Raw genomic sequence first — 26,459 nt, 5'->3', positions numbered from 1 at the left:
TTTGATGCTCAGTTAGGCTGGGCCCATCAGGTGGATCAGGTATGCTCAAAGATAAGCCAGCGCCTGCATTTTCTGCGTAGGCTCAGGGTTCATGGAGTGGATAAATGTATCATGTTAATGTTCTACAGGGCAGCAATTGAGTCTATTATTCATTATGGCATCACAACATGGTTTGGTAACTTGTCAGTTAAATCTAAATCACAACTCCAGAGCTTGATAAAAAGGTCTGGAAAAATAATTGGCATGCTTCCACCATCCTCTCTTCAGGAGATATTTGAGGAGATGGTGAGAAAGCAAGGCCGTACAATCACATGCGACCCCAAACACATCCTGTATAGAGAGTTTGAGTTGCTGCCCTCGGAGGGCAGAAGGTATAGATTACCAAACTGTAAATTTAACAGGTATAAGTTTTCCTTTATTCCACTGTCAATCAAGCTGCTGAACAGTCAGAAACAATTGTGATTATGCTGTGTAGTTGTTGGGAGGTGCAATGTTTACAGTGTAGTATGTGCAATCGAGAAGGTTAAATAGGGAAAGTGCAATATGTGTAAATAGGTATGGATACAATAGGGATATGTGCAATTTGACGGACACTAAGCATAGGTACATGTTTATTATATAAATGAACAAAAGTTAAAGAAATTATTAACATTTTATTTTATAATTCAATTTCAATAATAACTGGATTTATTAAAAAAACATTTTATTTTATTTTTTGCAAAATGCTATATTTCCAAGTTCTGTTTTTCTTTTCATTATGGTATGTCAACTTCTATTTGATATTGCCACATTTAATTTAATGTAATAACTTTTTAAGACTGTGTTTTAAACAGACGTGTCACCTTTTCAACTTTTCCCAAAACAAGCTCAACAAATCCTATAAGATTTAGCCTGTTAGCTTCTGTTAGCTAGAGAAACAACAGATGCTAACATTGTTCTGAATCAACTAGCTGAAAAGCTGCTTCTATAAATAAAACCAGACACAAAGCGAAGTAACTAAACTTAAACTAAGTAACTAAAGTATTTAGAAACTAAACAACGTATCTACCAAGCCATATAGCTAATAAAAGCTACTAATGCTACATGCCTAGCTGTGAGCTTATCACTTAGCAACAAAGAGAATAGTCTGTTAGCATCGTATGCTATCTACTGTTAGCTTAAGCAACAACAGATATTAGTTTCTATGTTTTTGTACTGTGTTTATGCAGTAGCATAGGCAGGTAGATATTTGATTCAGGATTACTTTGACATTACAGATGCTATACTGTACTGTAGCTAACATTAGTTTACTGATAGTTGTGACAGCAGTTGTTGAGCTTGCTAGTTGATGTAGGGAAAGTGATTACCAGTGGCACAACTGTCACAAATAGGGAAATTATGAACATATAAAATACAAAATAATTAATGTGTCATGAAATACTGTTATTGGTAAAAGGCCAAATTACCAAAAAAACGGACTTTTGAGAACTAACATAATTAGGCCTACTCCTACCATACTTCTGTTTTTATATAAATAAGAAGGATGAAATAACAGTTTATGATAATGAGTTAAGTGTAATTAAGTCTTACATTATTTCACTTCAATGTATTTTCCTTATGTATTGTTGTGATTATAGGTTTCATAACTCTATATGTAGGCTATTTGATTCGACATTGGAGCTTTATGAAAATAATCCCAAGAGTGAGCCTATATATCAATTTGATTTAAACTGAGGAAGTTAAAAATAAGGTGTTTCAGAACCATGACAACAAAAAGTATATTGATGCATCCAACATGACTCTTAATAATAAAAAGATAACAGACATCCTTGACGTACAGTATATTGTAAGTGCTTTATTGTTTTTTGGATCATTTCAGCAGGTGTGCAAAACATTTTTCATAAGTAAACAGTAAATCAACACATATTTCACATTCTCTTGTATACAGTACATTTATAATGACACTCAGAGAGACTATACAGTAAGTTTTGCATGAATCACACTAATGAATGCAATAAAAAGATATGCACAACAAAAACTTGAAATCTTGCCAAGTACTGTATATTTGTCTAATATCTAGTCAGAATATAGATAGATAAGACTTTATTCATCCCGAAGGAAATTGTTGTGCCAGAGTTACAAAATACAATAAACACAGCAGCATAATAGTACAACTGTACACTAACAGTGCAGTAAAAAGAGCAATTAAATATCTACAGTAAACATGAAACATAGACGGTCACATAATTAATTAAATTAAATATTACCAGCAATTCATGTAAATTACCAGAATATGTCTTTACTCCTGATATAAGACATAATAACTTCAGAAGTAACACTGCAGTGAGATATCGGGTCTTGTTTTTAGACAATGCATCATCTTGTTAAGTCAAAAAAATCTTATTTTGAGTTGTATCTCAGATGAAACGTATATCTATTTGAAAATCACCAACTAACATCAGAAAACAGAAAACTTTTTAGCATTTGCGGCTTATATTCTAACACAAAATGTCCTGATTCTGGTCAAATATAATTGAAAATGAGTTCTCCCAGCTAATTACAAAATCTGATTTATCTAAATATCTCGTCTTATTTCAAGAAATCTTACCAAGCAAATGGTCACTTGTTCTATTGGCAGATGTGTGTACTTATTTCAAGTGAAAACAGCTTGTTTTCATTATTGTTTAACTTGTTTTTGGAGCAGCATTTTTTCCAGTGTGCATACAATAGTTCAATTCTCTTTGTAACAATGTTCTCAATTGACTTCAAATCCGTTTTCCATGGCATTCAACGCAGATGCATCGGTCGTGGTGCAACATAGGTGTCACTACCTCCCCAGTTTCCATTCTGGTAGTCTAGCCAGCTGCTGTAACGCTGATTCTGCATTGTCTTTCCTCCTTCCTCTTCATCACTGCATGCTCCCTCATCATCCTCCTCTGTATTTCTCTTTCTAGTGATGTCTCCTCTCAGTCGAGACATCTCCTCCTTCTTCTTGTGGCAGAGACTGCAGACCCTCAACCTCTTTGTGGGGTGAATGTGATCTATCACTGCTCGCTGCTTGGAGCATGCATCGCAGACCAAAAAGCCACATTTTCGGCAGTGGTGTCGGCGTTTGATGTGACTGAAATTGTTGAAGCAGCGCATGCATTTGTAGGCGGCCCTGTCTGGGATCCAGTATACAGCAAACGTGGATCCAGGTTGGCTGCCACGCCGCTGCAGAAGGTTTAACCGACTGTTTCCAATCTGCTTCATCCAGGCCTGCTTCTCTTCGAGCGAATCGGCGGACACAAAAAACGACTTGCATGGTGTACGGACCAGCCATTTGTTACTCAATCCCTCCTTGTCTTCCATGTCCTCTAGCATGATGTCCTCTGAAATGACAGGGAAGATATTGTTAACAGTGCAAAAAACACATGGATACTATGGTGTGGTCAACACGCTTGTCCAGAAAGACTTGAGGTGGATATTTGTCTTTTTAGTTGAGTTGATTGCTGTCAAATAAATATATTTTCTGACCTTACCCATGCAGTATTCAGCTGTACTGATAATTTAATTTTAAAGGCTTTGGGATAACATCTTTTGAATCTTCTTCAGGTGCATCAATACAACACATTTAAACAGAATGTCACATGAGGTGTTTTCAAACATTAAAAAAGTACATTTACCAAACTCAAATGTAATTGGTATTTCCATCATGTGTTTTAAAAGAAAGGGTTGTTTTAACCACACTTGTTTAACCTGATCGTAAATGAAGACATGGTGCTGTTCCAGTATTTTTTTTGGAAAAATGTAGAACTACATTGACCAAACTCAAATGTAATTGGTATTTCCAGAATTGGCGAACTGCACTTTGCTCAGTTGAGTAGTTAAGGTACTGTAGCATGCTGATATGTTGTCATTGTTTTGTGCAGCATACTTTAAATTCCACGCACCTCCATTGAATTGCTGTTGCAGATATCTTAAGCACGTGAATACAACGTCACAAGAAAGCCAAACTAAAACTAATACTTGATCACTAAAGCTTCTACAGAGGTATAGATACCATCAGATCATCGTTATGCAGATATAGACTTTTTGCACTACTTTGTATTTTATTATATATGTTGCATTGTTGGAGGAGCTCAGGTCAAAATAATTTCATTGCAATTTCTACAGCTTTGTGCATATGATAATAAATAAAACCTTTGAATTGAATCTTCTGCTTACCTAGAGGGATGACTTTCTGTTTTTTGTGCCAGCGTCCGTTCAGGATGATGCTGCCGTACACCAGCATGTCGTTGAACAGAAAGAAATCTTTAGGCTCAGGTTTCCTCCGTCCCTGTTTTATGAGACGACCCTGACCCACCAGAACTCTCCCTGGCTGGGATAGATGCCTCCCTGCCGGGCCGAATGAAGTCTCAACGGCTTGGATACGCTTGCGGTTCTCCTTCTCAAACGTTACCAGATCCATCATGGGGAAATCATATGTGTAGCACTGAAATCACAGAAGAGCCATCTGTCACTTTTATACAGGCTTGTGTCGCAATGGGAGTTTCCAAAGTTTGATTGAGGACAAAGACATCACGCAAGAAAAAAACTAAAAAAGAGGGCGGAGTGTGAGGCAGAAAGATTAACCTCCTTTAAAGATTTAAAGCGATGCATTTTAACATGTCACCTGATTGTGTGTTGAATTTGCACTATCCTCCTTTTAATGCACAATTTCATCGTTGTACCTTTAATCTAAATGTATTTTTTATATGTCTACTCTATGCTATTTTTAGTTAGTTTTTATGTCTTTTAGTGGTAACTGTATTCTGCGTGATATACATTTTAGGTGAAATGTCTATGTGAAGCACTTTGAACTGCACTTATTGTGTGAAAGGTGCGATACAAATAAAGATTATTATTATTATTAATCTGCAAATACATAACACTCAATTACATGTGATAGTACTTGGTTCTTTTGTAATAATTAATTTGTTTCTGTACTTTATACTGATACTGTAGTGCATTTCACAGAAAAATATTGCATTTCTTACTTTTATAAAGTTAGTTTACAAACATTTATTTAATGGAAGTTACTGTTTTGATTTGTCTGTGATTTCTTGTTGATTTCTGTGTTTACCTTTTGTTTCAAATGTGTGCTGTACTCTATTACATTACATTACATGTTACTTGTTAGACGCTTTTATCCAAAGCGACTTACATACTCAATACTGTGGACAATCCCCACAGGAGCAATTTGGACTTGAAAGACTGGTTCAGTCGATCAATCAGCAGCTAGAGTGAATAACAAACAAACTTGAATGGTAACTCACTTACTGTACTTGTTAGTCACTTACAGTACATGCAATCTGAGCCAAAACTACGCACATCATCGCATGAGAGACACTTTGTAATGAATTATATATTTTCGGTAAACAAAGGCATGGCAAAATAAAAGAGGATCTCCAAAGCATTGAGATAATAGGTTTGGAAATGAACAATGAGGAATACATTGTAATTCTTCTTCCAATTAAAATGAATGAATTTGCATTTACGTATTTCTGTAAGCTATTTTAAAAGCTGAAGTACATCCCAATGCAAACAATGGCTAAATACTTAAGTAATGGAGGTTGTGCGACCAAAGCACTATAGAAATAAAAGAAGCTCATGTGTTTTTTTCCACTATAATACCAATATATCGGTGTTGAAAATAATCTACTGTACATTTATTGTGTCAGTGAAGCAATCTGTAGTGATTTGCTACAGCTATCGCTAACGTTGCTAGTCAGTCATTACTTCTGATGAGGCAACAGCTGCTGTGTGCAATTTGAGAACACTCTACACACAGTCGAAATTCACACACTGAGCAAGTGTTAACAATGTATGACCTGCAGTGTACTCAGCGAAGGGTCCTTTTTAAGACGCAGTACAAGAGTGTAGGAGCTGTGTGAGGCCAGAGGCAGTGCATTGAGCTAAATGCTAACGTTGCAATGCTAACATGCTCACAACAACAAAGCTAGTATTCTGATGTTTGGCCGATATAATTGTTGTTATTAGAGACTAGCATGTTAGCTCACAAAGATGTTGTGATTGTGTGTTCTGTAATAAAGCAAAGTACTGTGTAGGGGACATTTTGACCTAAACAGGGCCCTGTAAAACTAACAGTAAAAGCGAAAATCAAAGTGGAAGAAAATGTCCAAACTTATAGGCTATCTTCTCTTATTTAGCCATTAGGGAGTTTTAAGATAGGATTCTTTACAAAGTAATAATGAATACATAAGTGTCTGTGTTTGGAAGACTGGTTTAGTAAATCAATCAGCAGCTGGAGTAAAAAATAAAAACACTTTTCGGTGAACTTTTTCTCACGTCATCTCTGCCACAACTATGCAAATCTGCGATGCACGATAAGATATTCAAAGAAGGCTTGGTTGATGTTTGGGGATCTCCAAATGTTGGGGAAATATGTTTGGGAAATACCTGTGACGAAATACATTTGATCTGCTAATTCACCCGTACTTCAATTGCATTACAAAACACTTCATTTGGACAAAATGAAGCTTGTCTTTTTATTTGAAAACATTACTTATTCGATAGGAATTAGCTTTGATTGGCTTTATGTAATTAATCATAATATAACATGTTACAAAGCTCACCCCCTTTCTCTGTTATCTCTGTCTCATCCTTTTGCACAAGTATAAAGAAAACACAAACAGAAAAGGAGTTACGGGAATATATGAGCCTCTGGTAGACTTGTCTGACTACATTACGCTGCCAACAGATCAAAGCCAGGATTTCACAGCGTCTTCCAGCAACAACACACATACACATTTCATAAGACACAGTTTCAATCAGGCAAGAAAATCTTCCCCAAGTTTCCACAAAATGTGCTGCAGATGTTTGTTGTTGGTCAGCATGATGCATGTAATGTTCAAAGGAAATCTTTAGTATCTGGTTTATACTGTATGTGGAGCGAGAGTGAGAATACTACTAGAAAAAAGTAGTGTTACTTTCAATCCAAGTGGTATTTCAACTGTGATGAAATCAATCGCTGTGTGATGCCAGATAAATAAGCTTGCATGGTTTGCAACATCAATCTTGGCCAGAAACGCAGTTTTGCTGGAATGATAAGATGCTTTCCCGCAACGCTTTAGTAAAACATTTCCTCACCTTGGAAAGGATTACATTCTCAGTCAGAGGGCATGAAAAGAAGAATGGTTAAAGAATCTAAAACATGGGGACATTTTAAACATACTTTATAACCAGAGGTGGGAAAAAACTAAGTCAATTTACTCAAGTACTGTACTTAAGAATGTACTTTACTTGAGTATTTCCATGTAATGCAGTTCAGAGGTAAATATTGTACTTTTACTCCACTACATGTATTTAATACCTTTAGTTACTTCACAGATGTGGATGAATGATGTGAAATATAATCAAGTGTTAAATCAGACTTTAGTTCCACCTGGAGTAAATCCACAAGCTACCCTGCAGTATACAAAGTCATTCAAACTAGCTGCACCTTTACCAGCTTTGAGAACACTTTCATGATCAATCATTATAAAACATATCATATATATTATTCTGAAATGGACCAATCTGCACAATGACTACTTTTACTGTCGCTACTTTCACTATATTTTGATGATAATACTTTTCTACTTTTACTTGAGGAACATTTTGAATGCAGGACTTTTACTGTAACAGAGTATTCCTACACTCTGGTGCTTCTACTTTTACTCAAGTACAAGATCTGAGTACTTATACTTTTAATCTAGTACATGATCTGAGTACTTCTACTTTTACTCAAGTACAAGATCCGACTACTTCTACTTTTACTCAAGTACAAGATCTGAGTACTTCTACATTAACTCAAGTACAAATCTGAGTACTTCTACTTTTACTCAAGTCCAAGATCTGAGTATTTCTACTTTTACTCAAGTACAAATCTGAGTACTTCTACTTTTACTCAAGTCCAAGATCTGAGTATTTCTACTTTTACTCAAGTACAACATCTGAGTACTTCTACTTTTACTCAAGTACAAATCTGAGTACTTCTACTTTTACTCAAGTACAACATCTGAGTACTTCTACTTTTACTCAAGTACAAGATCTGAGTATTTCTACTTTTACTCAAGTACAAATCTGAGTATTTCTACTTTTACTCAAGTACAAATCTGAGTACTTCTACTTTTACTCAAGTACAAATCTGAGTACTTCTACTTTTACTCAAGTACAAGATCTGAGTACTTCTACTTTTACTCAAGTACAAATCTGAGTACTTCTACTTTTACTCAAGTACAAATCTGAGTACTTCTACTTTTACTCAAGTACAAATCTGAGTACTTCTACTTTTACTCAAGTACAAGATCTGAGTATTTCTACTTTTACTCAAGTACAAGAAGTACTTCTCCCACCTCTGTTTATAGCACCCTAACCACAGCATTACATGTATTCTAATTTACTAATCCCGGACATTGAAAATAATTCCTGACTTTATTAAAATAGCTACTGCTTTTCCTTTTATTCTAGACTTCTAGATATTGTGCATTAAACATAGGGAGATCATGCGTTCGTTTGTGTTTCACTTCACGTCTTTTAGTCACTTAAATGACAGCAAACACTGTTTTTACACATAGAAGCTTCAGACATTCACCAGTGGGGTATTTACTGACGTATTTGATATCCTAAAACAAAATCTCAGACCTTACAATGTTTTTACCGCAGACTTCTTCCTTCTCCTAACAGGCTGATAGTGATCAACACCTACTTCTCTGCCAAGGAACTGTGCTTTGTTTCCATCCATTGTTCCTGTTTGCATGTCGAGGTAAAACAAAAGTGGTTTGTATTCATAGACAAACATCACTGCGGTGTTTGTCTAGACGCACCTAGCGGGGATCTCCACTCTACTGAGATTACCTGTATTATAATTCAAAGGATGTCTGAGAAAGAAAAATAAGCTTTCAAGAAATGTTTTTATTGTTTGAAACTATCTTGTAAAGGACTGACAGTATGTGCATCAAACACATATGTGGCCCTGATTCACATGTTTTATCGACTTTATCTAGAATCCAAAGATCTTTAGATGCGCATTTAAGACGGTTTTTCTTTCTCCAGTTGTGAGATTCATAAATATTCTGGAGGATAACAAACATAATGTGGCATTCACAACCAGCTAGTATTGTAAAAACTACAAGGAGAGCACATTTGGCTTTTGTTAAAACAGAAAGGGACACTCCTATTGTCCAATAATGTCTTCTATAACCCTCCTGTTGTCTTCGGGTCAAATTTGACCGATTTACTACTTTCATCAATCATAACTTTTTTGTTTTACATTCGATTGCATTATGGCTTTATGGGTAACACTTTACAATAAGGTACACAAAATGTGCTTAGTTACTGCTTAGTTACTGAGGAACTACTAGATAGTTAATGGTTACTTAATGAGTAGTTCCTCAGTGACTTCGATGGATGGTTAGTTAGTTACTGGTAAACAGACTGGGGGTACTGTATTAATAAATCATTAGTTAATGGTTACTTAATGAGGAGTTCCTGAGTTAACTAATGGTTAGTTACTGGTAAACAGACTGGGGGGTCTAACTGAGGAACTACTCATTAACTAACCATTAACGAATGATTCGTTAATGCAGTACCCCCAGTCTGTTTACCAGTAACTAACCATCAGTTCCTCAATCGCAGTCCCTGAGGAACTACTCATTAAGTAACCATTAACTATCTAGTAGTTCCTCAGTAACTAAGCAGTAACTAAGCACATTTTGTGTACCTTATTGTAAAGTGTTACCGCTTTATGATATCCTTCACCCATGGTGTTCCCGGTCAAAAATTACCGCCATAAAGAAAAGGAATTAGTAACCATCCGGATCAGATAAAAGACACACACACACACACACACACACACACACACACACACACACACACACACACACACACACACACACACACACACACACACACACACACACACACACACACACACACACACATACTCTAGAATCTAGATGTGTTCGCCCCTTATGTGCCCATCCCCCCATGTGAATCACACCTGGCACACACAAACACACACAAACACACACAAACACACACAAACACACACACAGAACAATTTGAAACATTTCCCGCTCTTATGTGCCCATCCCCCCACATGGATCACACATGTCACACACAATACATGTTCAGTGTCTATTCTTTGTATATTTACTGCAGTTTTTCATGTTTTCATTTTCATTCATACATACCAGTAGTCTGATACAATATTTACAGTTTGAAAGGGTGTTAAATGAAATTTGGTGATGATTAATGGTGTTTGTGTTAATGTGATAGCAGTACCGGTCAAATTTGAACGCGAACACCAAAGTAAGGGGGGGGGGGAAACGAAGACAATAGGAGGGTTAATAGCGTTCCTTTCTTTTTATGTGTCCTTCTCTTGTACAGGGACATCTAGTGGCCTAAACAGTTCTGTTCTTAAGTCCTATGATAAGATAAGACAAGATGACATAAGATAAGATAAGAAGTACTTTATTGATCCCAATTTGGTAAATGTTTGTGTTACAGCAGCATAAAGACATGGCTTTGTACAATACAAATTAAAAAGACTTCACATTTAGACTCTTTTCTTCAAATTTGTAGTTTTTAATAATTAAAAAAATCATGATTCAAAGGTGTTATTGTCATATGCACACAAGATACAGTGTAGAAATGGCAATGAAATTATTCTGACCCGAGCTCCTCCAACAATGCAACACATATAATAAAATACAAAAACAAATAATTTAGACAAGATTGAGACATTTTCTCTAGTTTTTCATATAGGACTAATACATGCTATTTTGCTAATACACTGGACATTAAATGACAGGCTTTAAAATCAATGTTGATGCTTTTCATTGACATATAACAGACTATGAATTAAACGTTTAATTTGCAGACATAATACCTCTCCAGCTGAGTCAGGGACAGCTCAGCCGCTCTCTTCTGCCTCACAACTGCTGAGGCCTGCTCCCTCTCCACAAACATACCTGTAGATAAATACACAAGAAACGGAGATGGCAAAAGTACACACATCCTTAACTCAAGTAGAAGTACAGATACTCGTGTTTAAAAATACTCTGGTAAAAGTAGAAGTACTGACTAAACTTCTTTACTCAAGTAAAAGTAAAGAGGGCTTTGAAATGTACTTCAGTAAAAAGTACCCATAACTACCAGCTGTTTTAAAGAGTACCTGACCTCCCTTTATATTAATAGAACAATAATGTCATTGTTAGCTAATGAATGTTTCCATGCTGAACAACGGCAACATGACAACGTTTTCATTGGTCCCTCTTCTTTAGAGAAGACCAGGAAATGATGGATACACGGATCGTGTTCAAATCAATAGGCACGCAATGACTCTAAATAATAATGATCACGCCACCAAACACACATTCAAACTAAAGGAACCAGCCTGTTTGGAAAATGGAAGAAGTAGAAAGTACAGGTATTTGTGTTCAACATGTAAGAAGTAGAAAGTACAGGTATTTGTGTTCAACATGTAAGAAGTAGAAAGTACAGGTATTTGTGTTCAACATGTAAGAAGTAGAAAGTACAGGTATTTGTGTTCAAAGTGTAAGAAGTAGAAAGTACAGGTATTTGGGTTCAACATGTAAGAAGTAGAAAGTACAGGTATTGGGTTCAAAATGTAAGAAGTAGAAAGTACAGGTATTTGTGTTCAACATGTAAGAAGTAGAAAGTACAGGTATTTGTGTTCAACATGTAAGAAGTAGAAAGTACAGGTATTTGTGTTCAACATGTAAGAAGTAGAAAGTACAGGTATTTGTGTTCAACATGTAAGAAGTAGAAAGTACAGGTATTTGTGTTCAACATGTAAGAAGTAGAAAGTACAGGTATTTGTGTTCAAAGTGTAAGAAGTAGAAAGTACAGGTATTTGGGTTCAACATGTAAGAAGTAGAAAGTACAGGTATTTGGGTTCAAAATGTAAGAAGTAGAAAGTACAGGTATTTGTGTTCAACATGTAAGAAGTAGAAAGTACAGGTATTTGTGTTCAACATGTAAGAAGTAGAAAGTACAGGTATTTGTGTTCAAAGTGTAAGAAGTAGAAAGTACAGGTATTTGTGTTCAAAGTGTAAGAAGTAAAAAGTACAGGTATTTGTGTTCAAAATGTAAGAAGTAGAAAGTACAGGTATTTGGGTTCAACATGTAAGAAGTAGAAAGTACAGGTATTTGTGTTCAACATGTAAGAAGTAGAAAGTACAGGTATTTGTGTTCAACATGTAAGAAGTAGAAAGTACAGGTATTTGGGTTCAAAGTGTAAGAAGTAGAAAGTACAGGTATTTGGGTTCAAAATGTAAGAAGTAGAAAGTACAGGTATTTGTGTTCAACATGTAAGAAGTAGAAAGTACAGGTATTTGGGTTCAAAGTGTAAGAAGTAGAAAGTACAGGTATTTGTGTTCAACATGTAAGAAGTAGAAAGTACAGGTATTTGTGTTCAACATGTAAGAAGTAGAAAGTACAGGTATTTGTGTTCAAAGTGTAAGAAGTAGAAAGTACAGGTATTTGTGTTCAACATGTAAGAAGTAGAAAGTACAGGTATTTGTGTTCAACATGTAAGAAGTAGAAAGTACAGGTATTTGTGTTCAACATGTAAGAAGTAGAAAGTACAGGTATTTGTGTTCAACATGTAAGAAGTAGAAAGTACAGCTATTTGGGTTCAACATGTAAGAAGTAGAAAGTACAGCTATTTGTGTTCAACATGTAAGAAGTCAAAGTAAAAAGTCGTCAGAAAAATAAGTAGTGGAGTAAAGTACTGATACCAGAAAAATGTGCTTAAGTACAGTAACAAAGTATTTGTACTCCACTACTTCCCACTTCTGACAAGAAATCTCAAGATATTTGCAAGTGTGGGAATGGTGTAGTTCAGTATTGATCTTTAACTCAAAGTGACTCAAATATATGACATATTATTGTAAAATTGATGAAACAGTGAAAAAATAATATTGCTGAGTCATGATCTCACCCTCCGGAGCAGGGCTGTCAGCAGGCTGGGAACCCGTGGAGGCGTCAGACAAACATGAGGGAAATATATCAGTACTAATGTATATATTTCATTCATTTTATTATTTTGAATCGTATTGAATTGAAAAAGTTATTACATGCCAGTTAAAAATAAAAAAGCTTGTTAGCCATAGTAAAGTGTGTAGTGTATTATATTGAAAAATGTCATATCAAATTATGGTATAGTATGTTTAAATGTATTGGAAAAATGTATCATATAGCATGTCAAAATATCAGGAAAATGTCATTATGAAAAAAACATAATTGTTGTTGTGTAATGTCAAAAATCTTTTTAACCCTCCTATTGTCTTCGTTTCCCCCCCCCCCCCCCCCCCTTACTTTGGTGTTCGCGGTCAAATTTGACCGGTCCGGGATTGGTTGGGGAATCATATATCACCCACCCACCAAATGATCAGATACACACCTCCATACTCAAAATATGTACGCAAACAAACATTTAAATTATATTTTCTGCACAAATGCACGCAGAAATAAACTTTGTCTTTCTTTTTGGCCTTTCAGGGCTTCCGTAGGTAACTAATACTATAGCCACTGGATTTGTCTTTCTATTAAAAATAGTAACATCAATTACAAATTGTAACATATCTTTTGGCTGCTAATGAATCAGACTGTCATTGAATCATTGCTTGCATCTGCTTCATCTCAAAATGGAAGTTTTATGATATGAAGTTGATACAAAAACAAGTAAAAAAAACAATAATAAATGCATAAAACACTAAAAAGTGACGCAGAATGATGTAAAATCACCAGACTTCTTGCAGCATGCGATACAAACCTTGAATGAAATGAGAGGAATGCAGTGCAGCTGTGATCCTGCAGAGGTCAGAGTTTCACATTCAGGTCACAAAGTGCAGAGGAAAGCATGTGAACTAAAGAGGGGGAAAACCACCTTCCCACATTATGTAACATGATTTTAAACTCCAGGCTATTCCCCGATTTTCCTACAGAAATAAAGCGGCATTTAAAAACGGCGTGTTTGAACATTTGTGGAAAGGGTAATTTGAAATGAGGGAAGATATTTTTTACCAACAACAAGAGGGTGGTTTGCCAATAAAGTGTCAGAAAGGTTTACACAGTGGAAGCAGAACATGTTAATTAAAACAGAACTAGAGCTGTGTCTTTGTAATCTTTGCCCTTTTTTAATAACATCTCATCATGTTGCATGTTAGTAGTTAATAGGAAAATGGATGCTATTGTTAATGCTCAATGCAGTCTAATGTCTATGAGTTTTTTAGTTTCACCGTTTGCTCACAGAACTTCTTAAATGGCCTAATTTTACAATACAAATTTAAAAAAAAAGTATATATTTTTATCTTAACAAGTCTAGAAGTAAACTAGATAAATACAATAAATATGAGGTTTATTGCCATGTAGGTTAACACAAAAAATGAGCTTTCATTGGTGTATATGGTGCATACATAAGGACGATTTAGGTTATGAAAAAAAGAACAAATAGATCTATTTTAACAGCTATTTTTAAAACAATATTACATTTAAAAAAATATTAAGAGAAATACAAATGTTATAGTACATCATGCAAGAACAAGTATATCTAATAATGTCATGATTATCAATCTGATCAGCTCATTTTCAGACAGGTTTTTATATAAATGGATCAGGACAAAAAGAGAGAGAATCTTTGTTCCTGAAACTTTCAGAGTCTCTTTACACAGAGGGGACACATGTTGATGAAGAAGAGACATGAAGAAGAGGGGACACATGTTGATGTAGAAGAGACATGAAGAAGAGGGGACACATGTTGATGTAGAAGAGACATGAAGAAGAGGGGACACATGTTGATGTAGAAGAGACATGAAGAAGAGGGGACACATGTTGATGTAGAAGAGACATGAAGAAGAGGGGACACATGTTGATGTAGAAGAGACATGAAGAAGAGGGGACACATGTTGATGTAGAAGAGACATGAAGAAGAGGGGACACATGCTGATGTAGAAGAGACATGAAGAAGAGGGGACACATGTTGATGTAGAAGAGACATGAAGAAGAGGGGACACATGTTGATGTAGAAGAGACATGAAGAAGAGGGGACACATGTTGATGTAGAAGAGACATGAAGAAGAGGGGACACATGCTGATGTAGAAGAGACATGAAGAAGAGGGGACACATGTTGATGTAGAAGAGACATGGAGAAGAGGGGACACATGTTGATGTAGAAGAGACATGAAGAAGAGGGGACACATGTTGATGTAGAAGAGACATGAAGAAGAGGGGACACATGTTGATGTAGAAGAGACATGAAGAAGAGGGGACACATGTTGATGTAGAAGAGACATGAAGAAGAGGGGACACATGTTGATGTAGAAGAGACATGAAGAAGAGGGGACACATGTTGATGTAGAAGAGACATGAAGAAGAGGGGACACATGTTGATGTAGAAGAGACATGACAAAGTGGATTTTTGCATAATAGGTGACCTTTGACTTTTATCAACACTATTCTAGGTCCACCCTTTAACACACATCAAGTTTTGAAAATAGCTAATTTCATCTGAAATGTCACAGTAATTGGAGCAAATGTGTTCACTCTCTCATGTGGCAAAGAAATCACTTTAACAAGATTAAGTAAATTAGATTTTATTTGTTTATTTCAAAGCAATGGAGATACTCACTGACAGCAGTGCTGGATAAATAAGGATAATGTGAGAAACAGTTAGTGCATAGCGAGCGACACACTTCCTCCGTGCGCTTCACATAAAGCTCTTAAATGCTGTGAAGGTGTGATAATAGTGGATACAAACTATCCTGAGATTACACAAAGGATTTCTACACGTGTGTAATGATGGGATATTTAGAAGAGGCCACAAAAACAACCACATCAATTACATAAAAGTTGTGATTCGGGGATCGAAGGCACGCCGTTCATCCTCAGACTGTTTGATGGTGATTCTGCAGGATTTCTGTTCAGTGTCTCCGCGCCCCGGCTGGTGACTGAGGCACGTTTCGGGCTGCAAAGTACCTAAAATAATAATAATAAAGCTTTATTTATATAGCACTTTTCATACAACACATGCAGCTCAAAGTGCTTTACAAAATGACACATCACAAGTTAAAAATAAACAAGAAATTCCCCTCAGATTATTTGTTAAGAACTTTACAGACCTGTACATGCAGCAAAATATAACATTTGATCAGGTTGATAGACACAAGGAGGTAAAAGGTATGATAATACAAATAAAATAAAATAAATAATGGTTTCTCTCTGACAGATAAGACACAAGACAACTGAGTCGATGCAACAATATAAAACCCCATAAAACAAAGTGAACATATAGGTACAACAGAAAAAGAAAAAAAAGACAATAGTAATAAAAAAGCCATAATTCTAATAAAGGTTAAATGATTAAAATGTAAAAAAAATCACACAGATTAATACAATTAAAGATAAAATAAACAGAGATGGGAAGTAGTGGAGTACAACTACTTTGTTACTGTACTTAAGTACATTTTTCTGGTATCAGTACTTTACTCCACTACTTATTTTTCTGACCACTTTTTACTTTCACTTCTTACATGTTGAACCCAAATACCTGTACTTTCTACTTCTTACATGTTGAACTCAAATACCTGTACTTTCTACTTCTTACATGTTGAACCCAAATACCTGTACTTTCTACTTCTTACATGTTGAACTCAAATACCTGTACTTTCTACTTCTTACATTTTGAACCCAAATACCTGTACTTTCTACTTCTTACATGTTGAACTCAAATACCTGTACTTTCTACTTCTTACATGTTGAACACAAATACCTGTACTTTCTACTTCTTACATGTTGAACTCAAATACCTGTACTTTCTACTTCTTACATGTTGAACTCAAATACCTGTACTTTCTACTTCTTACATGTTGAACACAAATACCTGTACTTTCTACTTCTTACATGTTGAACACAAATACCTGTACTTTCTACTTCTCTCATTTTCCAAACAGGCTGGTTCCTTTAGTTTGAATGTGTGTTTGGTGGCGTGATCATTATTATTTAGAGTCATTGCGTGCCTATTGATTTGAACACGATCCGTGTATCCATCATTTCCTGGTCTTCTCTAAAGAAGAGGGACCAATGAAAACGTTGTCATGTTGCCGTTGTTCAGCATGGAAACATTCATTAGCTAACAATGACATTATTGTTCTATTAATATAAAGGGAGGTCAGGTACTCTTTAAAACAGCTGGTAGTTATGGGTACTTTTTACTGAAGTACATTTCAAAGCCCTCTTTACTTTTACTTGAGTAAAGAAGTTTAGTCAGTACTTCTACTTTAACCAGAGTATTTTTAAACACGAGTATCTGTACTTCTAAAGGATGTGTTTACTTTTGCCATTTCTGAAAATCAAAGATAACAATACAATGATATGCAGTTAAGTAATTAAAATAAGAAGTGAACCTCTGGTAGGCCTGCTGGGAGCCGTGTGTGTAGGCGTAGTAACGACACGGAGAATAATCCTCGCAGGTCTCTGCACGCCTCTCGGCCGGAGACTTTACCTTCCTGAGAGGGGGAGAAAACACTCAGAGATCAGTGAGAGGAGCCATAATACAGGGTACAAGTACTCAGTTACAAGTCAAAGGTCACGTAATATGCAAAATGCACTTTTTTATGTCTTTCATACATAAATATGTGTCCCCGGTGTGTCAGGGGACTCACAAAGTGACAGAAAACAAAACCCTCTCTCTTCTCCTCCCTACCCTCTAAAAATGGGGGTTCAACGGAGCTGATCCAGATTTGCTGCGGTCTTGACGTCCTTACTAAAATGTGGGCTGGCTTTACATTGAACACCTGGCAACTATCCGCCCACGTCCCAACCTATCCTCCATATATACAGTCGTCTAGCTGAATCCCCTCCCTCAGCTGTGTGTCTGTGTATTCAGCAGGATGTCTGCGAGAGGGACTAACGGCCCGTCCACACAGCGGCTTTGGAAGCTTCTTCCAACGCTTCTGCCCATTCACTTTGAATGGGGTGACGTCACTTTTCGCCGAACTGCATTGTGGGAAGCAGAGCGGAGCTTTCCTGGCGTTTCAGGCTGCAAAAGTTGAGCAATGTTCAACTTTTGAAGCTTCTGAAGCTTTCGGTGGAAGCGTCAGCCAATCAAATCATATGCCAGTACAAGCTCTAGCCAATCAAACCGCTGCTTGTGTGTCAGGGGCGGGAGATTAATGTGATTGGTTGTTGGTCGAGCTTCAGACACGCCCGCCGGCAAGCTTTTTCCAAAGCCGCTGTGTGGACGGGCCGTTAGAGTAAAGTGGTTATATATAATACTTACAATGGCACTGTTCTAGCGGTAAACACTGAATAAAGAACACGTCAAGCTATGTGCTGTATCAGAAACAATGTGCAACGTGTTTTGGACGTAATATGGTCTGTGTTTACATTAGCAAGCATGCTAACACTCAGAGCTAACCTGTACTGGAGAGAATATGCGTAAAGAAATCGGATATAAAAGCTACTGTCCGAGAGAAAAAGCGTTTGAGCTCCATACTGTTAAAGAAATAATCCTTGAACATAATAGCCTTCTCTTCTCAGCGCTCACTGCTTGCATGCGGACACTACAAAGGGGCGTGGCCAGCAGCAGCTCAGTAACATTTAAAGCTACGGACCCAGAATCAGCACTTTCGTAACATGGCTGAAATAGAGGGGTATGAGGCATGGCTACGATGGGTGATCTGTTTTGTATTTTGAGCTAAACACGTCAGAGACATGTTTTGTATAGATATGGCCCTATAATATATTGTTCAAATATAGCATAATAGGTGACCTTTAAAGTAATACAAAAGTATTCTTCAAGCTCGCTTCTTTTTGTTGGACTGCTTTCCGTTCTATACCTTAATTGTAATATAATATACTACTTAGAAATAGAAAAGAGACAGTTAAAGGGAAGGATGGTGAGAAGAAGGAGGAGGGTTGTAATCTGAAACAGCTTCATTCTTGGTGCCTTTCTTCTCCAAGTTGTGCATTCTCACACATGTAGAAGTTTAATAGTCTAATTAGGTTTTCCCTTAATGGCCGACCATAATGTGTGCCTGTCTCTGCGGGTGTGTGGTTTCACACGAGTTAAATCTGAAGGCTGGTGTGCTGTGGTTGTGTCTTATACCTCACAAAGTTGTAATAGGTGCTCCCTCTCGGTGGGTTGTATGCGTTCCCCTGCTGCGGCGTGATGAACGAGTTGGCTTGGTTCGGAGGCACAAACACATCTGGAACCACAAATGTTTACTCGACAAAGCATCCTTGTTTTAATCAGGTAAGGCATGCCCGCCGTGCAACTGATGTTAGTGAGGAAAGACACGACAGGTGGATATTAAGTATTAAAGGGGCCATATTCTGCTTATTTTCAGGTTCATATCAGTATGCTGCCCGAAATAAGGTCTGTGGTTAACACAAGCTGAGGAGATTTTCAGGTTTTGTTCTACGACATAAAATCATCAGTAAATACCCTACTGGTAAACTTTCTAAGCTTTTACGTGTTTAAAAAAACAGCGGTTGCTAACAAGCGTTTAAATGAGACGACTAAACGTCATCACGCCCAACATTAGCCGCCTTTAGCTTAGCGGTGGTGACGTGAAATCATGTGACCGTGCTGTAGTTCCTTTATAGCCCAACATTAGCCGCCTTTAGCTTAGCGGTGGTGACGTGAAGTCATGTGACCGTGCTGTAGTTCCTTTATAGCCCAACATTAGCCGCCTTTAGCTTAGCGGTGGTGACGTGAAGTCATGTGACCGTGCTGTAGTTCCTTTATAGCCCAACATTAGCCACCTTTAGCTTAGCGGTGGTGACGTGAAGTCATGTGACCGTGCTGTAGTTCCTTTATAGCACAACATTAGCCCCCTTTAGCTTAGCGGTGGTGGCGTGAAGTCATGTGACCGTGCTGTAGTTCCTTTATAGCCCAACATTAGCCCCCTTTAGCTTAGCGGTGGTGACGTGAAGTCATGTGACCGTGCTGTAGTTCCTTTATAGCCTAACGTTAGCTTTTTACTTTTGACAGTTGCTATTATTATTTGATAAAAGTTGTGTCATAGTATCATAGACGTGTGTTTGCCAAATATATAGATTCTGGAATATTCTGAAAGCCAATGAAAAAATCCCATTGACTTTTTGTTGAACGAGCAAATATGTTTTGTAATACAAGCTTTCAGAATAGATAATAATAACGATGATAATATAAACAGATTAGGCATAATTAGGCACGCTACTTTGTGTTGAATTTAAAACAAAAGTTAGTCACATAAAAAACATAAACGTCTAATCTTCGGGTGTTTTCTGGAAATACACATGTCATGCAAGCTTAATACTCTCAAAATTCATTAGTGGTTGAAACAAACCTGTTGTGTCTCACCTGAAAAACTAAGATATACAGTAGAGCAGGCGGTGAAGTATTTTTTGCATGCATGTTTTTCCATGAACAGACAGACAACATTTAATCACCTTCAACGGATTCTGATTCTGTGCTCTCATGAGAGTCTACGGGAAAAACATGGAATGAGGTTAAGCATAATGATGAATGAATGCTGAATGATGATCAATGGGATTTTTTTTTTATGTTATGAATGATGGAAAAATGAAGGTATTTGGGGGGGGGGGGGGGGGGGGGGGAAGAGCCTGTACCATAGCAGACGCAGAAAGAAACCACAGCAAAAACTGCGAGAAACTGGAGAAGGCTCTTCATCCTGAGACCTGCTGGAAACGAGAACAAAGAGGTGTTTCAGTGGGGCGTCGTTAGATAGGAAAAGAAGGAGAAATAACAGAGAAAGTAACAGAAAATGTGGGTAAACGGTGAAGAACCACAGATGTGTGAAAGTGGCAACGTTTCTAAATCTGTGCTTGAGGTTTTGTGCATACGACCGGCACGTATACATCAATACATGCTGGCAATTTGATGCAGACTTTACATGGCAAACACCAGAGTTATATATATGTATAATAACAGATGTGCATGGATATGAAAAAGGGCTTTATAGAGCACCAATGCACACACTCCTGCAACAGCTGGAGCTTGGTTTGTAGGCTACTGCCAAGAAAATGTTAGCTTAAAGTGGACCTATCATGCTATATTTTAATAATATAGTGTAGGACCATACCTATATAAGGCATATTCATACTTTTTTTTTTTCAAAATACCAAACAGATCATGCATTTTAGCCATGCCTCATTTCGCTCAATTTACACTTTTTTATCCCTGTTTTTGTAAGGGCAGATTCTGTGAGAACAGCACCATCTACTGGCCTGGCATATGTACTACAGCGTCTCCAGCGCTTTCGAACGGCAATGGCCGTGGCTGTCTCCTCCTGATTGGTGGAGTTGGCCCAATAGCCGTAGCGCCTCCGTCCTGACGTCAGGACAGTGGCGTTAATATTTAAAGAGTACCTGACCTCCCTTTATATTAATAGAACAATAATGTCATTGTTAGCTAATGAATGTTTCCATGCTGAACAACGGCAACATGACAACGTTTTCATTGGTCCCTCTTCTTTAGAGAAGACCAGGAAATGATGGATACACGGATCGTGTTCAAATCAATAGGCACGCAATGACTCTAAATAATAATGATCACGCCACCAAACACACATTCAAACGTAAGTATTGCTACAAGTCACATTTGATATGGAGCGGACGTTCAACATTACTCAATTAATCCCACTATCAGTCAGAAAATGTGTCTGAAATGGACCAAGCTGCATAATAAGTACTTTTACTTTTGGTACTTTAAAGGGGACCTATCATGCAAAATGCACTTTTGTACGTCTTTTATACATGAATATGTGTCCCCGGTGTTCCAGGGAACTCACCAAGTGTCAGAAAACACAACCCTCTCTATTTTCCTCCATACCCAAATCTCTAAAAAAGGGGCTGCAACGGATCTGATAAAAACTGATCCAGATTTGAACACCGTCCTGACGTCAGGACGGTGTTCAAATCTGGATCAGTTTTTATCAGATCCGTTGCAGCCCCTTTTTTAGAGATTTGGGTATGGAGGAAAATAGAGAGGGTTGTGTTTTCTGACACTTGGTGAGTTCCCTGGAACACCGGGGACACATATTCATGTATAAAAGGCGTACCAAAGTGCATTTTGCATGATAGGTCCCCTTTAAATGTGAACTACGCTCATTATGTAACTCCTATATGCTTTTTCATTGGTCGATGTTATGTAACACAGGTAAGGTTTGAAGGTTATTTAGTGCTTACAAGCGTTAACACACAAACAATTAAATATTAAATATTAATGCATATAAAAATTACAATAATAATACAAATTAAAATGTTAAAATTAAATAGAAATATAAGCATTAACACACAATAAAATAAGTGACATTGTGACTTCAGATGACGAGTGCAAAAAATCCCAAAAGTAGGTTTCTACATTTAGTTTAAAAAATAAAATACAATGAAATGTTTTAAAAATATATTAAAATGGTATTAAAATAAAAGCATTAACACACAATAAAATGAATACAAATGGAAATAAAATGAATAAAAGAGAAAGAAGGTTGTTTAAAATCAGCACTGTGAATTCAGATTCAATTGAGTTAAATTGAGTTTAAATTACATTTTTAGGAGCTCCAAATGTAATCTCTACATCGCAAAATGTGTTCTTCTCTGGTTTCTGGGCTTAAGAGAGAGCAGCTGATGTTTACAAATATTAATTAAACTCTCCAATAACATATTGCAGTTGTTCATTTATGAAGGATTGGCTGTTATGCAGGGAAACAACTTCATCATTTTTTACGAGGCAGGTTTTTTACACATCTGCACTCTATCACATGCAAAACTGACAGTAAGGTGTTTGACATCTGTACAAACAGTTATAACAGATGTGTTTAGCAGACCAACACACACACACCAAACACACACACACACACACACACACACACACACACACACACACGGGTATTCACATGTCTGCACGGCAAAAAAAGCTTTCATACCAATCTTCTGTTTGTGGGATTTGGAAGGGATTCTGTTTCAGCAGCAGCCCTCCTTTTTGCCATCAATAGCAGCTTTCATTACTTATAAACACTTGCCAACACACACACACACACACACACACACACACACACACACACACACACACACACACACACACACACACACACACACACACACACACACACACACACACACACACACACACACACACAGGCATATCTTGGCTTGCAGACTCACAATGGGCACAGAAACAGAGACACAGAGTTCACAGAGACTGGCAGAAAACATCTAGACGTGTGTGTGTGTGTGTGTGTATGTGTGTGTGTGTGTGTGTGTGTGTGTGTGTGTGTGTGTGTGTGTGTGTGTGTGTGTGTGTGTGTGTGTGTGTGTGTGTGTGTGTGTGTGTGTGTGTGTGTGTGTGTGTGTGTGTGTGTGTGTGTGTGTGTGTGTGTGTGTAGTGCTGACCTAAGTGTCTGCAGAGGTTTTTATGCCTGTCTGAGTCTTAGTAGGGGTCCTGGTGGGGTTTGATTCCCTGCAGGCAGAATGTGCCCACCTCAATGGAAAAAGCCACAGACATGATGCTGGCACGCAGAACACCCTGAGGCTGCATATTTAAACTTATTGTTTTTATGAGTTGTATAATGTGCACATTTGTACTTTAACTCTTTAGTTTTATACAAATATATATATTTTTTTTAATTGTATCTTCTTATGTTCATATAATAATTTTTATTTAATTTTGTATTGAAAATAAGTATTTTCTTTTTTATTTCAAATGTTACTTTAACTTCTTACATTTATGCAAATATGTTTTTTATACATTTCTCATTGCACACTTTCCTTTAAACGTATGTTATATTTTTCTCTATCTGAATTTGATTCTGATTTTAGTACTTTTCACAAATTAAAATTAGTACTTTAGGCCTGATTTAGTTTGAGGATTGCATGTTGCAGCAATAAATAAGAAAACATGAATGAAATGAATCAGGTAAATCATAAAATGAGTCCTCTACCTTTCCCCTGCATTAAGAATACTGGCTTGAATGTACTCACCGTTAAAGATAATTATGTAGTCTTGGAAAAGTCTCCCTCTGTGTATTTTCTCCCCAGGAATATTCCCTAATTCCTCACAGCAACTCGTTTTATACTCACCTCTCTTACCCCCCCCCGTCTTCATTTCTCCCCACCTCCCCCTTTAGCCCTCGCCCTCTTTCCTGCCCTCTCATACTATCAGAGTATTAGCTCACTCTCTCCCCGACTCCCACGCCTTCAAAGGGGGAGGCAGAAAAACAAGCGAGGGGTAAACAGGGAGACAGAGTTGAGGGTGAGGGGAGGTTTTATAACAGGTACCTGAAGATATTCACTGCTGTTTGCCATGATATGAAAGACCCTCCACACTGAATCCACCCTCTGGCCCACATGTGTGACTCTGACACAGATGAACACATGAGTTAGTAGATGTTCACAAAGCAGAGTGAACACAAGTTAAAGAGACGGTTCATCATAAAAGTTAAAATACATATTTATCTCTTACCAGTCAGGGAGAACCGAGACGAAAGCGACGTAGGTAGAAAGCAACAAGGCGTTTTGTGCTCATACAACCTTGATATGTTTAAAACATCAGCATTTACAGCAGATCAGAACCCGGAAATATCGCATGCTTATGTCATACGTTTGAGAAGTTATACATGAGCAGAGATGGCAAAAGTACACACATCCTTTACTCTAGTAGAAGTACAGATACTTGTGTAAACTCTGGTGAAAGTAGAAGTACAGATACTTGTGTAAACTCTGGTGAAAGTAGAAGTACTGACTAAACTTCTTTACTCAAGTAAAAGTAAAGAGGGCTTTGAAATGTACTTCAGTAAAAAGTACCCATAACTAGCAGCTGTTTTAAAGAGTACCTGACCTCCCTTTATATTAATAGAACAATAATGTCATTGTTAGCTAATGAATGTTTCCATGCTGAACAACGGCAACATGACAACGTTTTCATTGGTCCCTCTTCTTTAGAGAAGACCAGGAAATGATGGATACACGGATCGTGTTCAAATCAATAGGCACGCAATGACTCTAAATAATAATGATCACGCCACCAAACACACATTCAAACTAAAGGAACCAGCCTGTTTGGGAAATGTAAGAAGTAGAAAGTACAGGTATTTGGGTTCAACATGTAAGAAGTAGAAAGTACAGGTATTTGGGTTCAACATGTAAGAAGTAGAAAGTACAGGTATTTGGGTTCAAAATGTAAGAAGTAGAAAGTACAGGTATTTGGGTTCAACATGTAAGAAGTAGAAAGTACAGGTATTTGTGTTCAAAATGTAAGAAGTAGAAAGTACAGGTATTTGTGTTCAAAATGTAAGAAGTAGAAAGTACAGGTATTTGTGTTCAAAATGTAAGAAGTAGAAAGTACAGGTATTTGTGTTCACAATGTAAGAAGTAGAAAGTACAGGTATTTGTGTTCAACATGTAAGAAGTAGAAAGTACAGGTATTTGTGTTCAACATGTAAGAAGTAGAAAGTACAGGTATTTGTGTTCAACATGTAAGAAGTAGAAAGTACAGGTATTTGTGTTCACAATGTAAGAAGTAGAAAGTACAGGTATTTGTGTTCAACATGTAAGAAGTAGAAAGTACAGGTATTTGTGTTCAAAATGTAAGAAGTAGAAAGTACAGGTATTTGTGTTCAAAATGTAAGAAGTAGAAAGTACAGGTACTTGGGTTCAAAATGTAAGAAGTAGAAAGTACAGGTATTTGTGTTCAACATGTAAGAAGTAGAAAGTACAGGTATTTGTGTTCACAATGTAAGAAGTAGAAAGTACAGGTATTTGGGTTCAACATGTAAGAAGTAGAAAGTACAGGTATTTGTGTTCAAAATGTAAGAAGTAGAAAGTTCAGGTATTTGTGTTCAAAATGTAAGAAGTAGAAAGTACAGGTATTTGGGTTCAACATGTAAGAAGTAGAAAGTACAGGTATTTGTGTTCAAAATGTAAGAAGTAGAAAGTACAGGTATTTGTGTTCACAATGTAAGAAGTAGAAAGTACAGGTATTTGTGTTCACAATGTAAGAAGTAGAAAGTACAGGTATTTGTGTTCAAAATGTAAGAAGTAGAAAGTACAGGTATTTGTGTTCAAAATGTAAGAAGTAGAAAGTACAGGTATTTGTGTTCAAAATGTAAGAAGTAGAAAGTACAGGTATTTGTGTTCAACATGTAAGAAGTAGAAAGTACAGGTATTTGTCTTCAAAATGTAAGAAGTAGAAAGTACAGGTATTTGTGTTCAAAATGTAAGAAGTAGAAAGTACAGGTATTTGGGTTAAAAATGTAAGAAGTAGAAAGTACAGGTATTTGTGTTCAAAATGTAAGAAGTCAAAGTAAAAAGTCTTCAGAAAAATAAGTAGTGGTACCAGAAAAATGCACTTGTACTCCATTACTTCCCACCTCTGTACATACGAGGCTATTTTTGATCAGGGGAAGTCAATTCACTAACGAAAAGT

The 26,459-nt window shown here is 36.9% G+C and overlaps 2 protein-coding genes across 5 annotated transcripts; both read right to left on the bottom strand.

Annotated features, from left to right (window-relative positions):
* Positions 1-1,814: 1,814 nt before the first annotated feature.
* On the bottom strand, positions 1,815-4,474 carry LOC117480030 (pleckstrin homology domain-containing family F member 2-like). Its single transcript, XM_034127185.1, has 2 exons — positions 4,186-4,474; positions 1,815-3,350 (listed from the first exon to the last, which is right to left on the bottom strand). Exons 1-2 carry the CDS (start codon positions 4,430-4,432, stop codon positions 2,767-2,769), a joined length of 831 nt encoding a protein of 276 aa, XP_033983076.1. The 5' UTR covers positions 4,433-4,474; the 3' UTR covers positions 1,815-2,766.
* Positions 4,475-15,608: 11,134 nt separating this feature from the next.
* On the bottom strand, positions 15,609-24,115 carry mgp (matrix Gla protein). 4 transcript variants are annotated; one of them, XM_034127115.1, is made up of 6 exons: positions 24,017-24,115; positions 20,645-20,716; positions 20,465-20,500; positions 19,137-19,236; positions 17,434-17,535; positions 15,609-16,006 (listed from the first exon to the last, which is right to left on the bottom strand). In XM_034127115.1, the coding sequence occupies exons 2-6, from the start codon at positions 20,703-20,705 to the stop codon at positions 15,952-15,954; spliced, it is 354 nt and encodes a 117-aa protein (XP_033983006.1). In that variant the 5' UTR covers positions 20,706-20,716; positions 24,017-24,115; the 3' UTR covers positions 15,609-15,951. The 4 variants fall into 4 exon arrangements, with proteins under 4 accessions (XP_033983006.1, XP_033983007.1, XP_033983008.1 ...); XM_034127116.1 differs by having other exon boundaries at positions 20,645-20,713; positions 24,017-24,098; XM_034127117.1 differs by lacking the exon at positions 24,017-24,115 and adding an exon at positions 22,963-22,982.
* Between the last annotated feature and the right edge of the window lie 2,344 nt (positions 24,116-26,459).

Source organism: Trematomus bernacchii, unplaced genomic scaffold (genome assembly GCF_902827165.1).
Source record: "Trematomus bernacchii unplaced genomic scaffold, fTreBer1.1, whole genome shotgun sequence".
In the NCBI taxonomy this organism is placed as follows: domain Eukaryota; kingdom Metazoa; phylum Chordata; class Actinopteri; order Perciformes; family Nototheniidae; genus Trematomus; species Trematomus bernacchii.
This window is presented reverse-complemented; position numbering and strand designations above follow the sequence as displayed.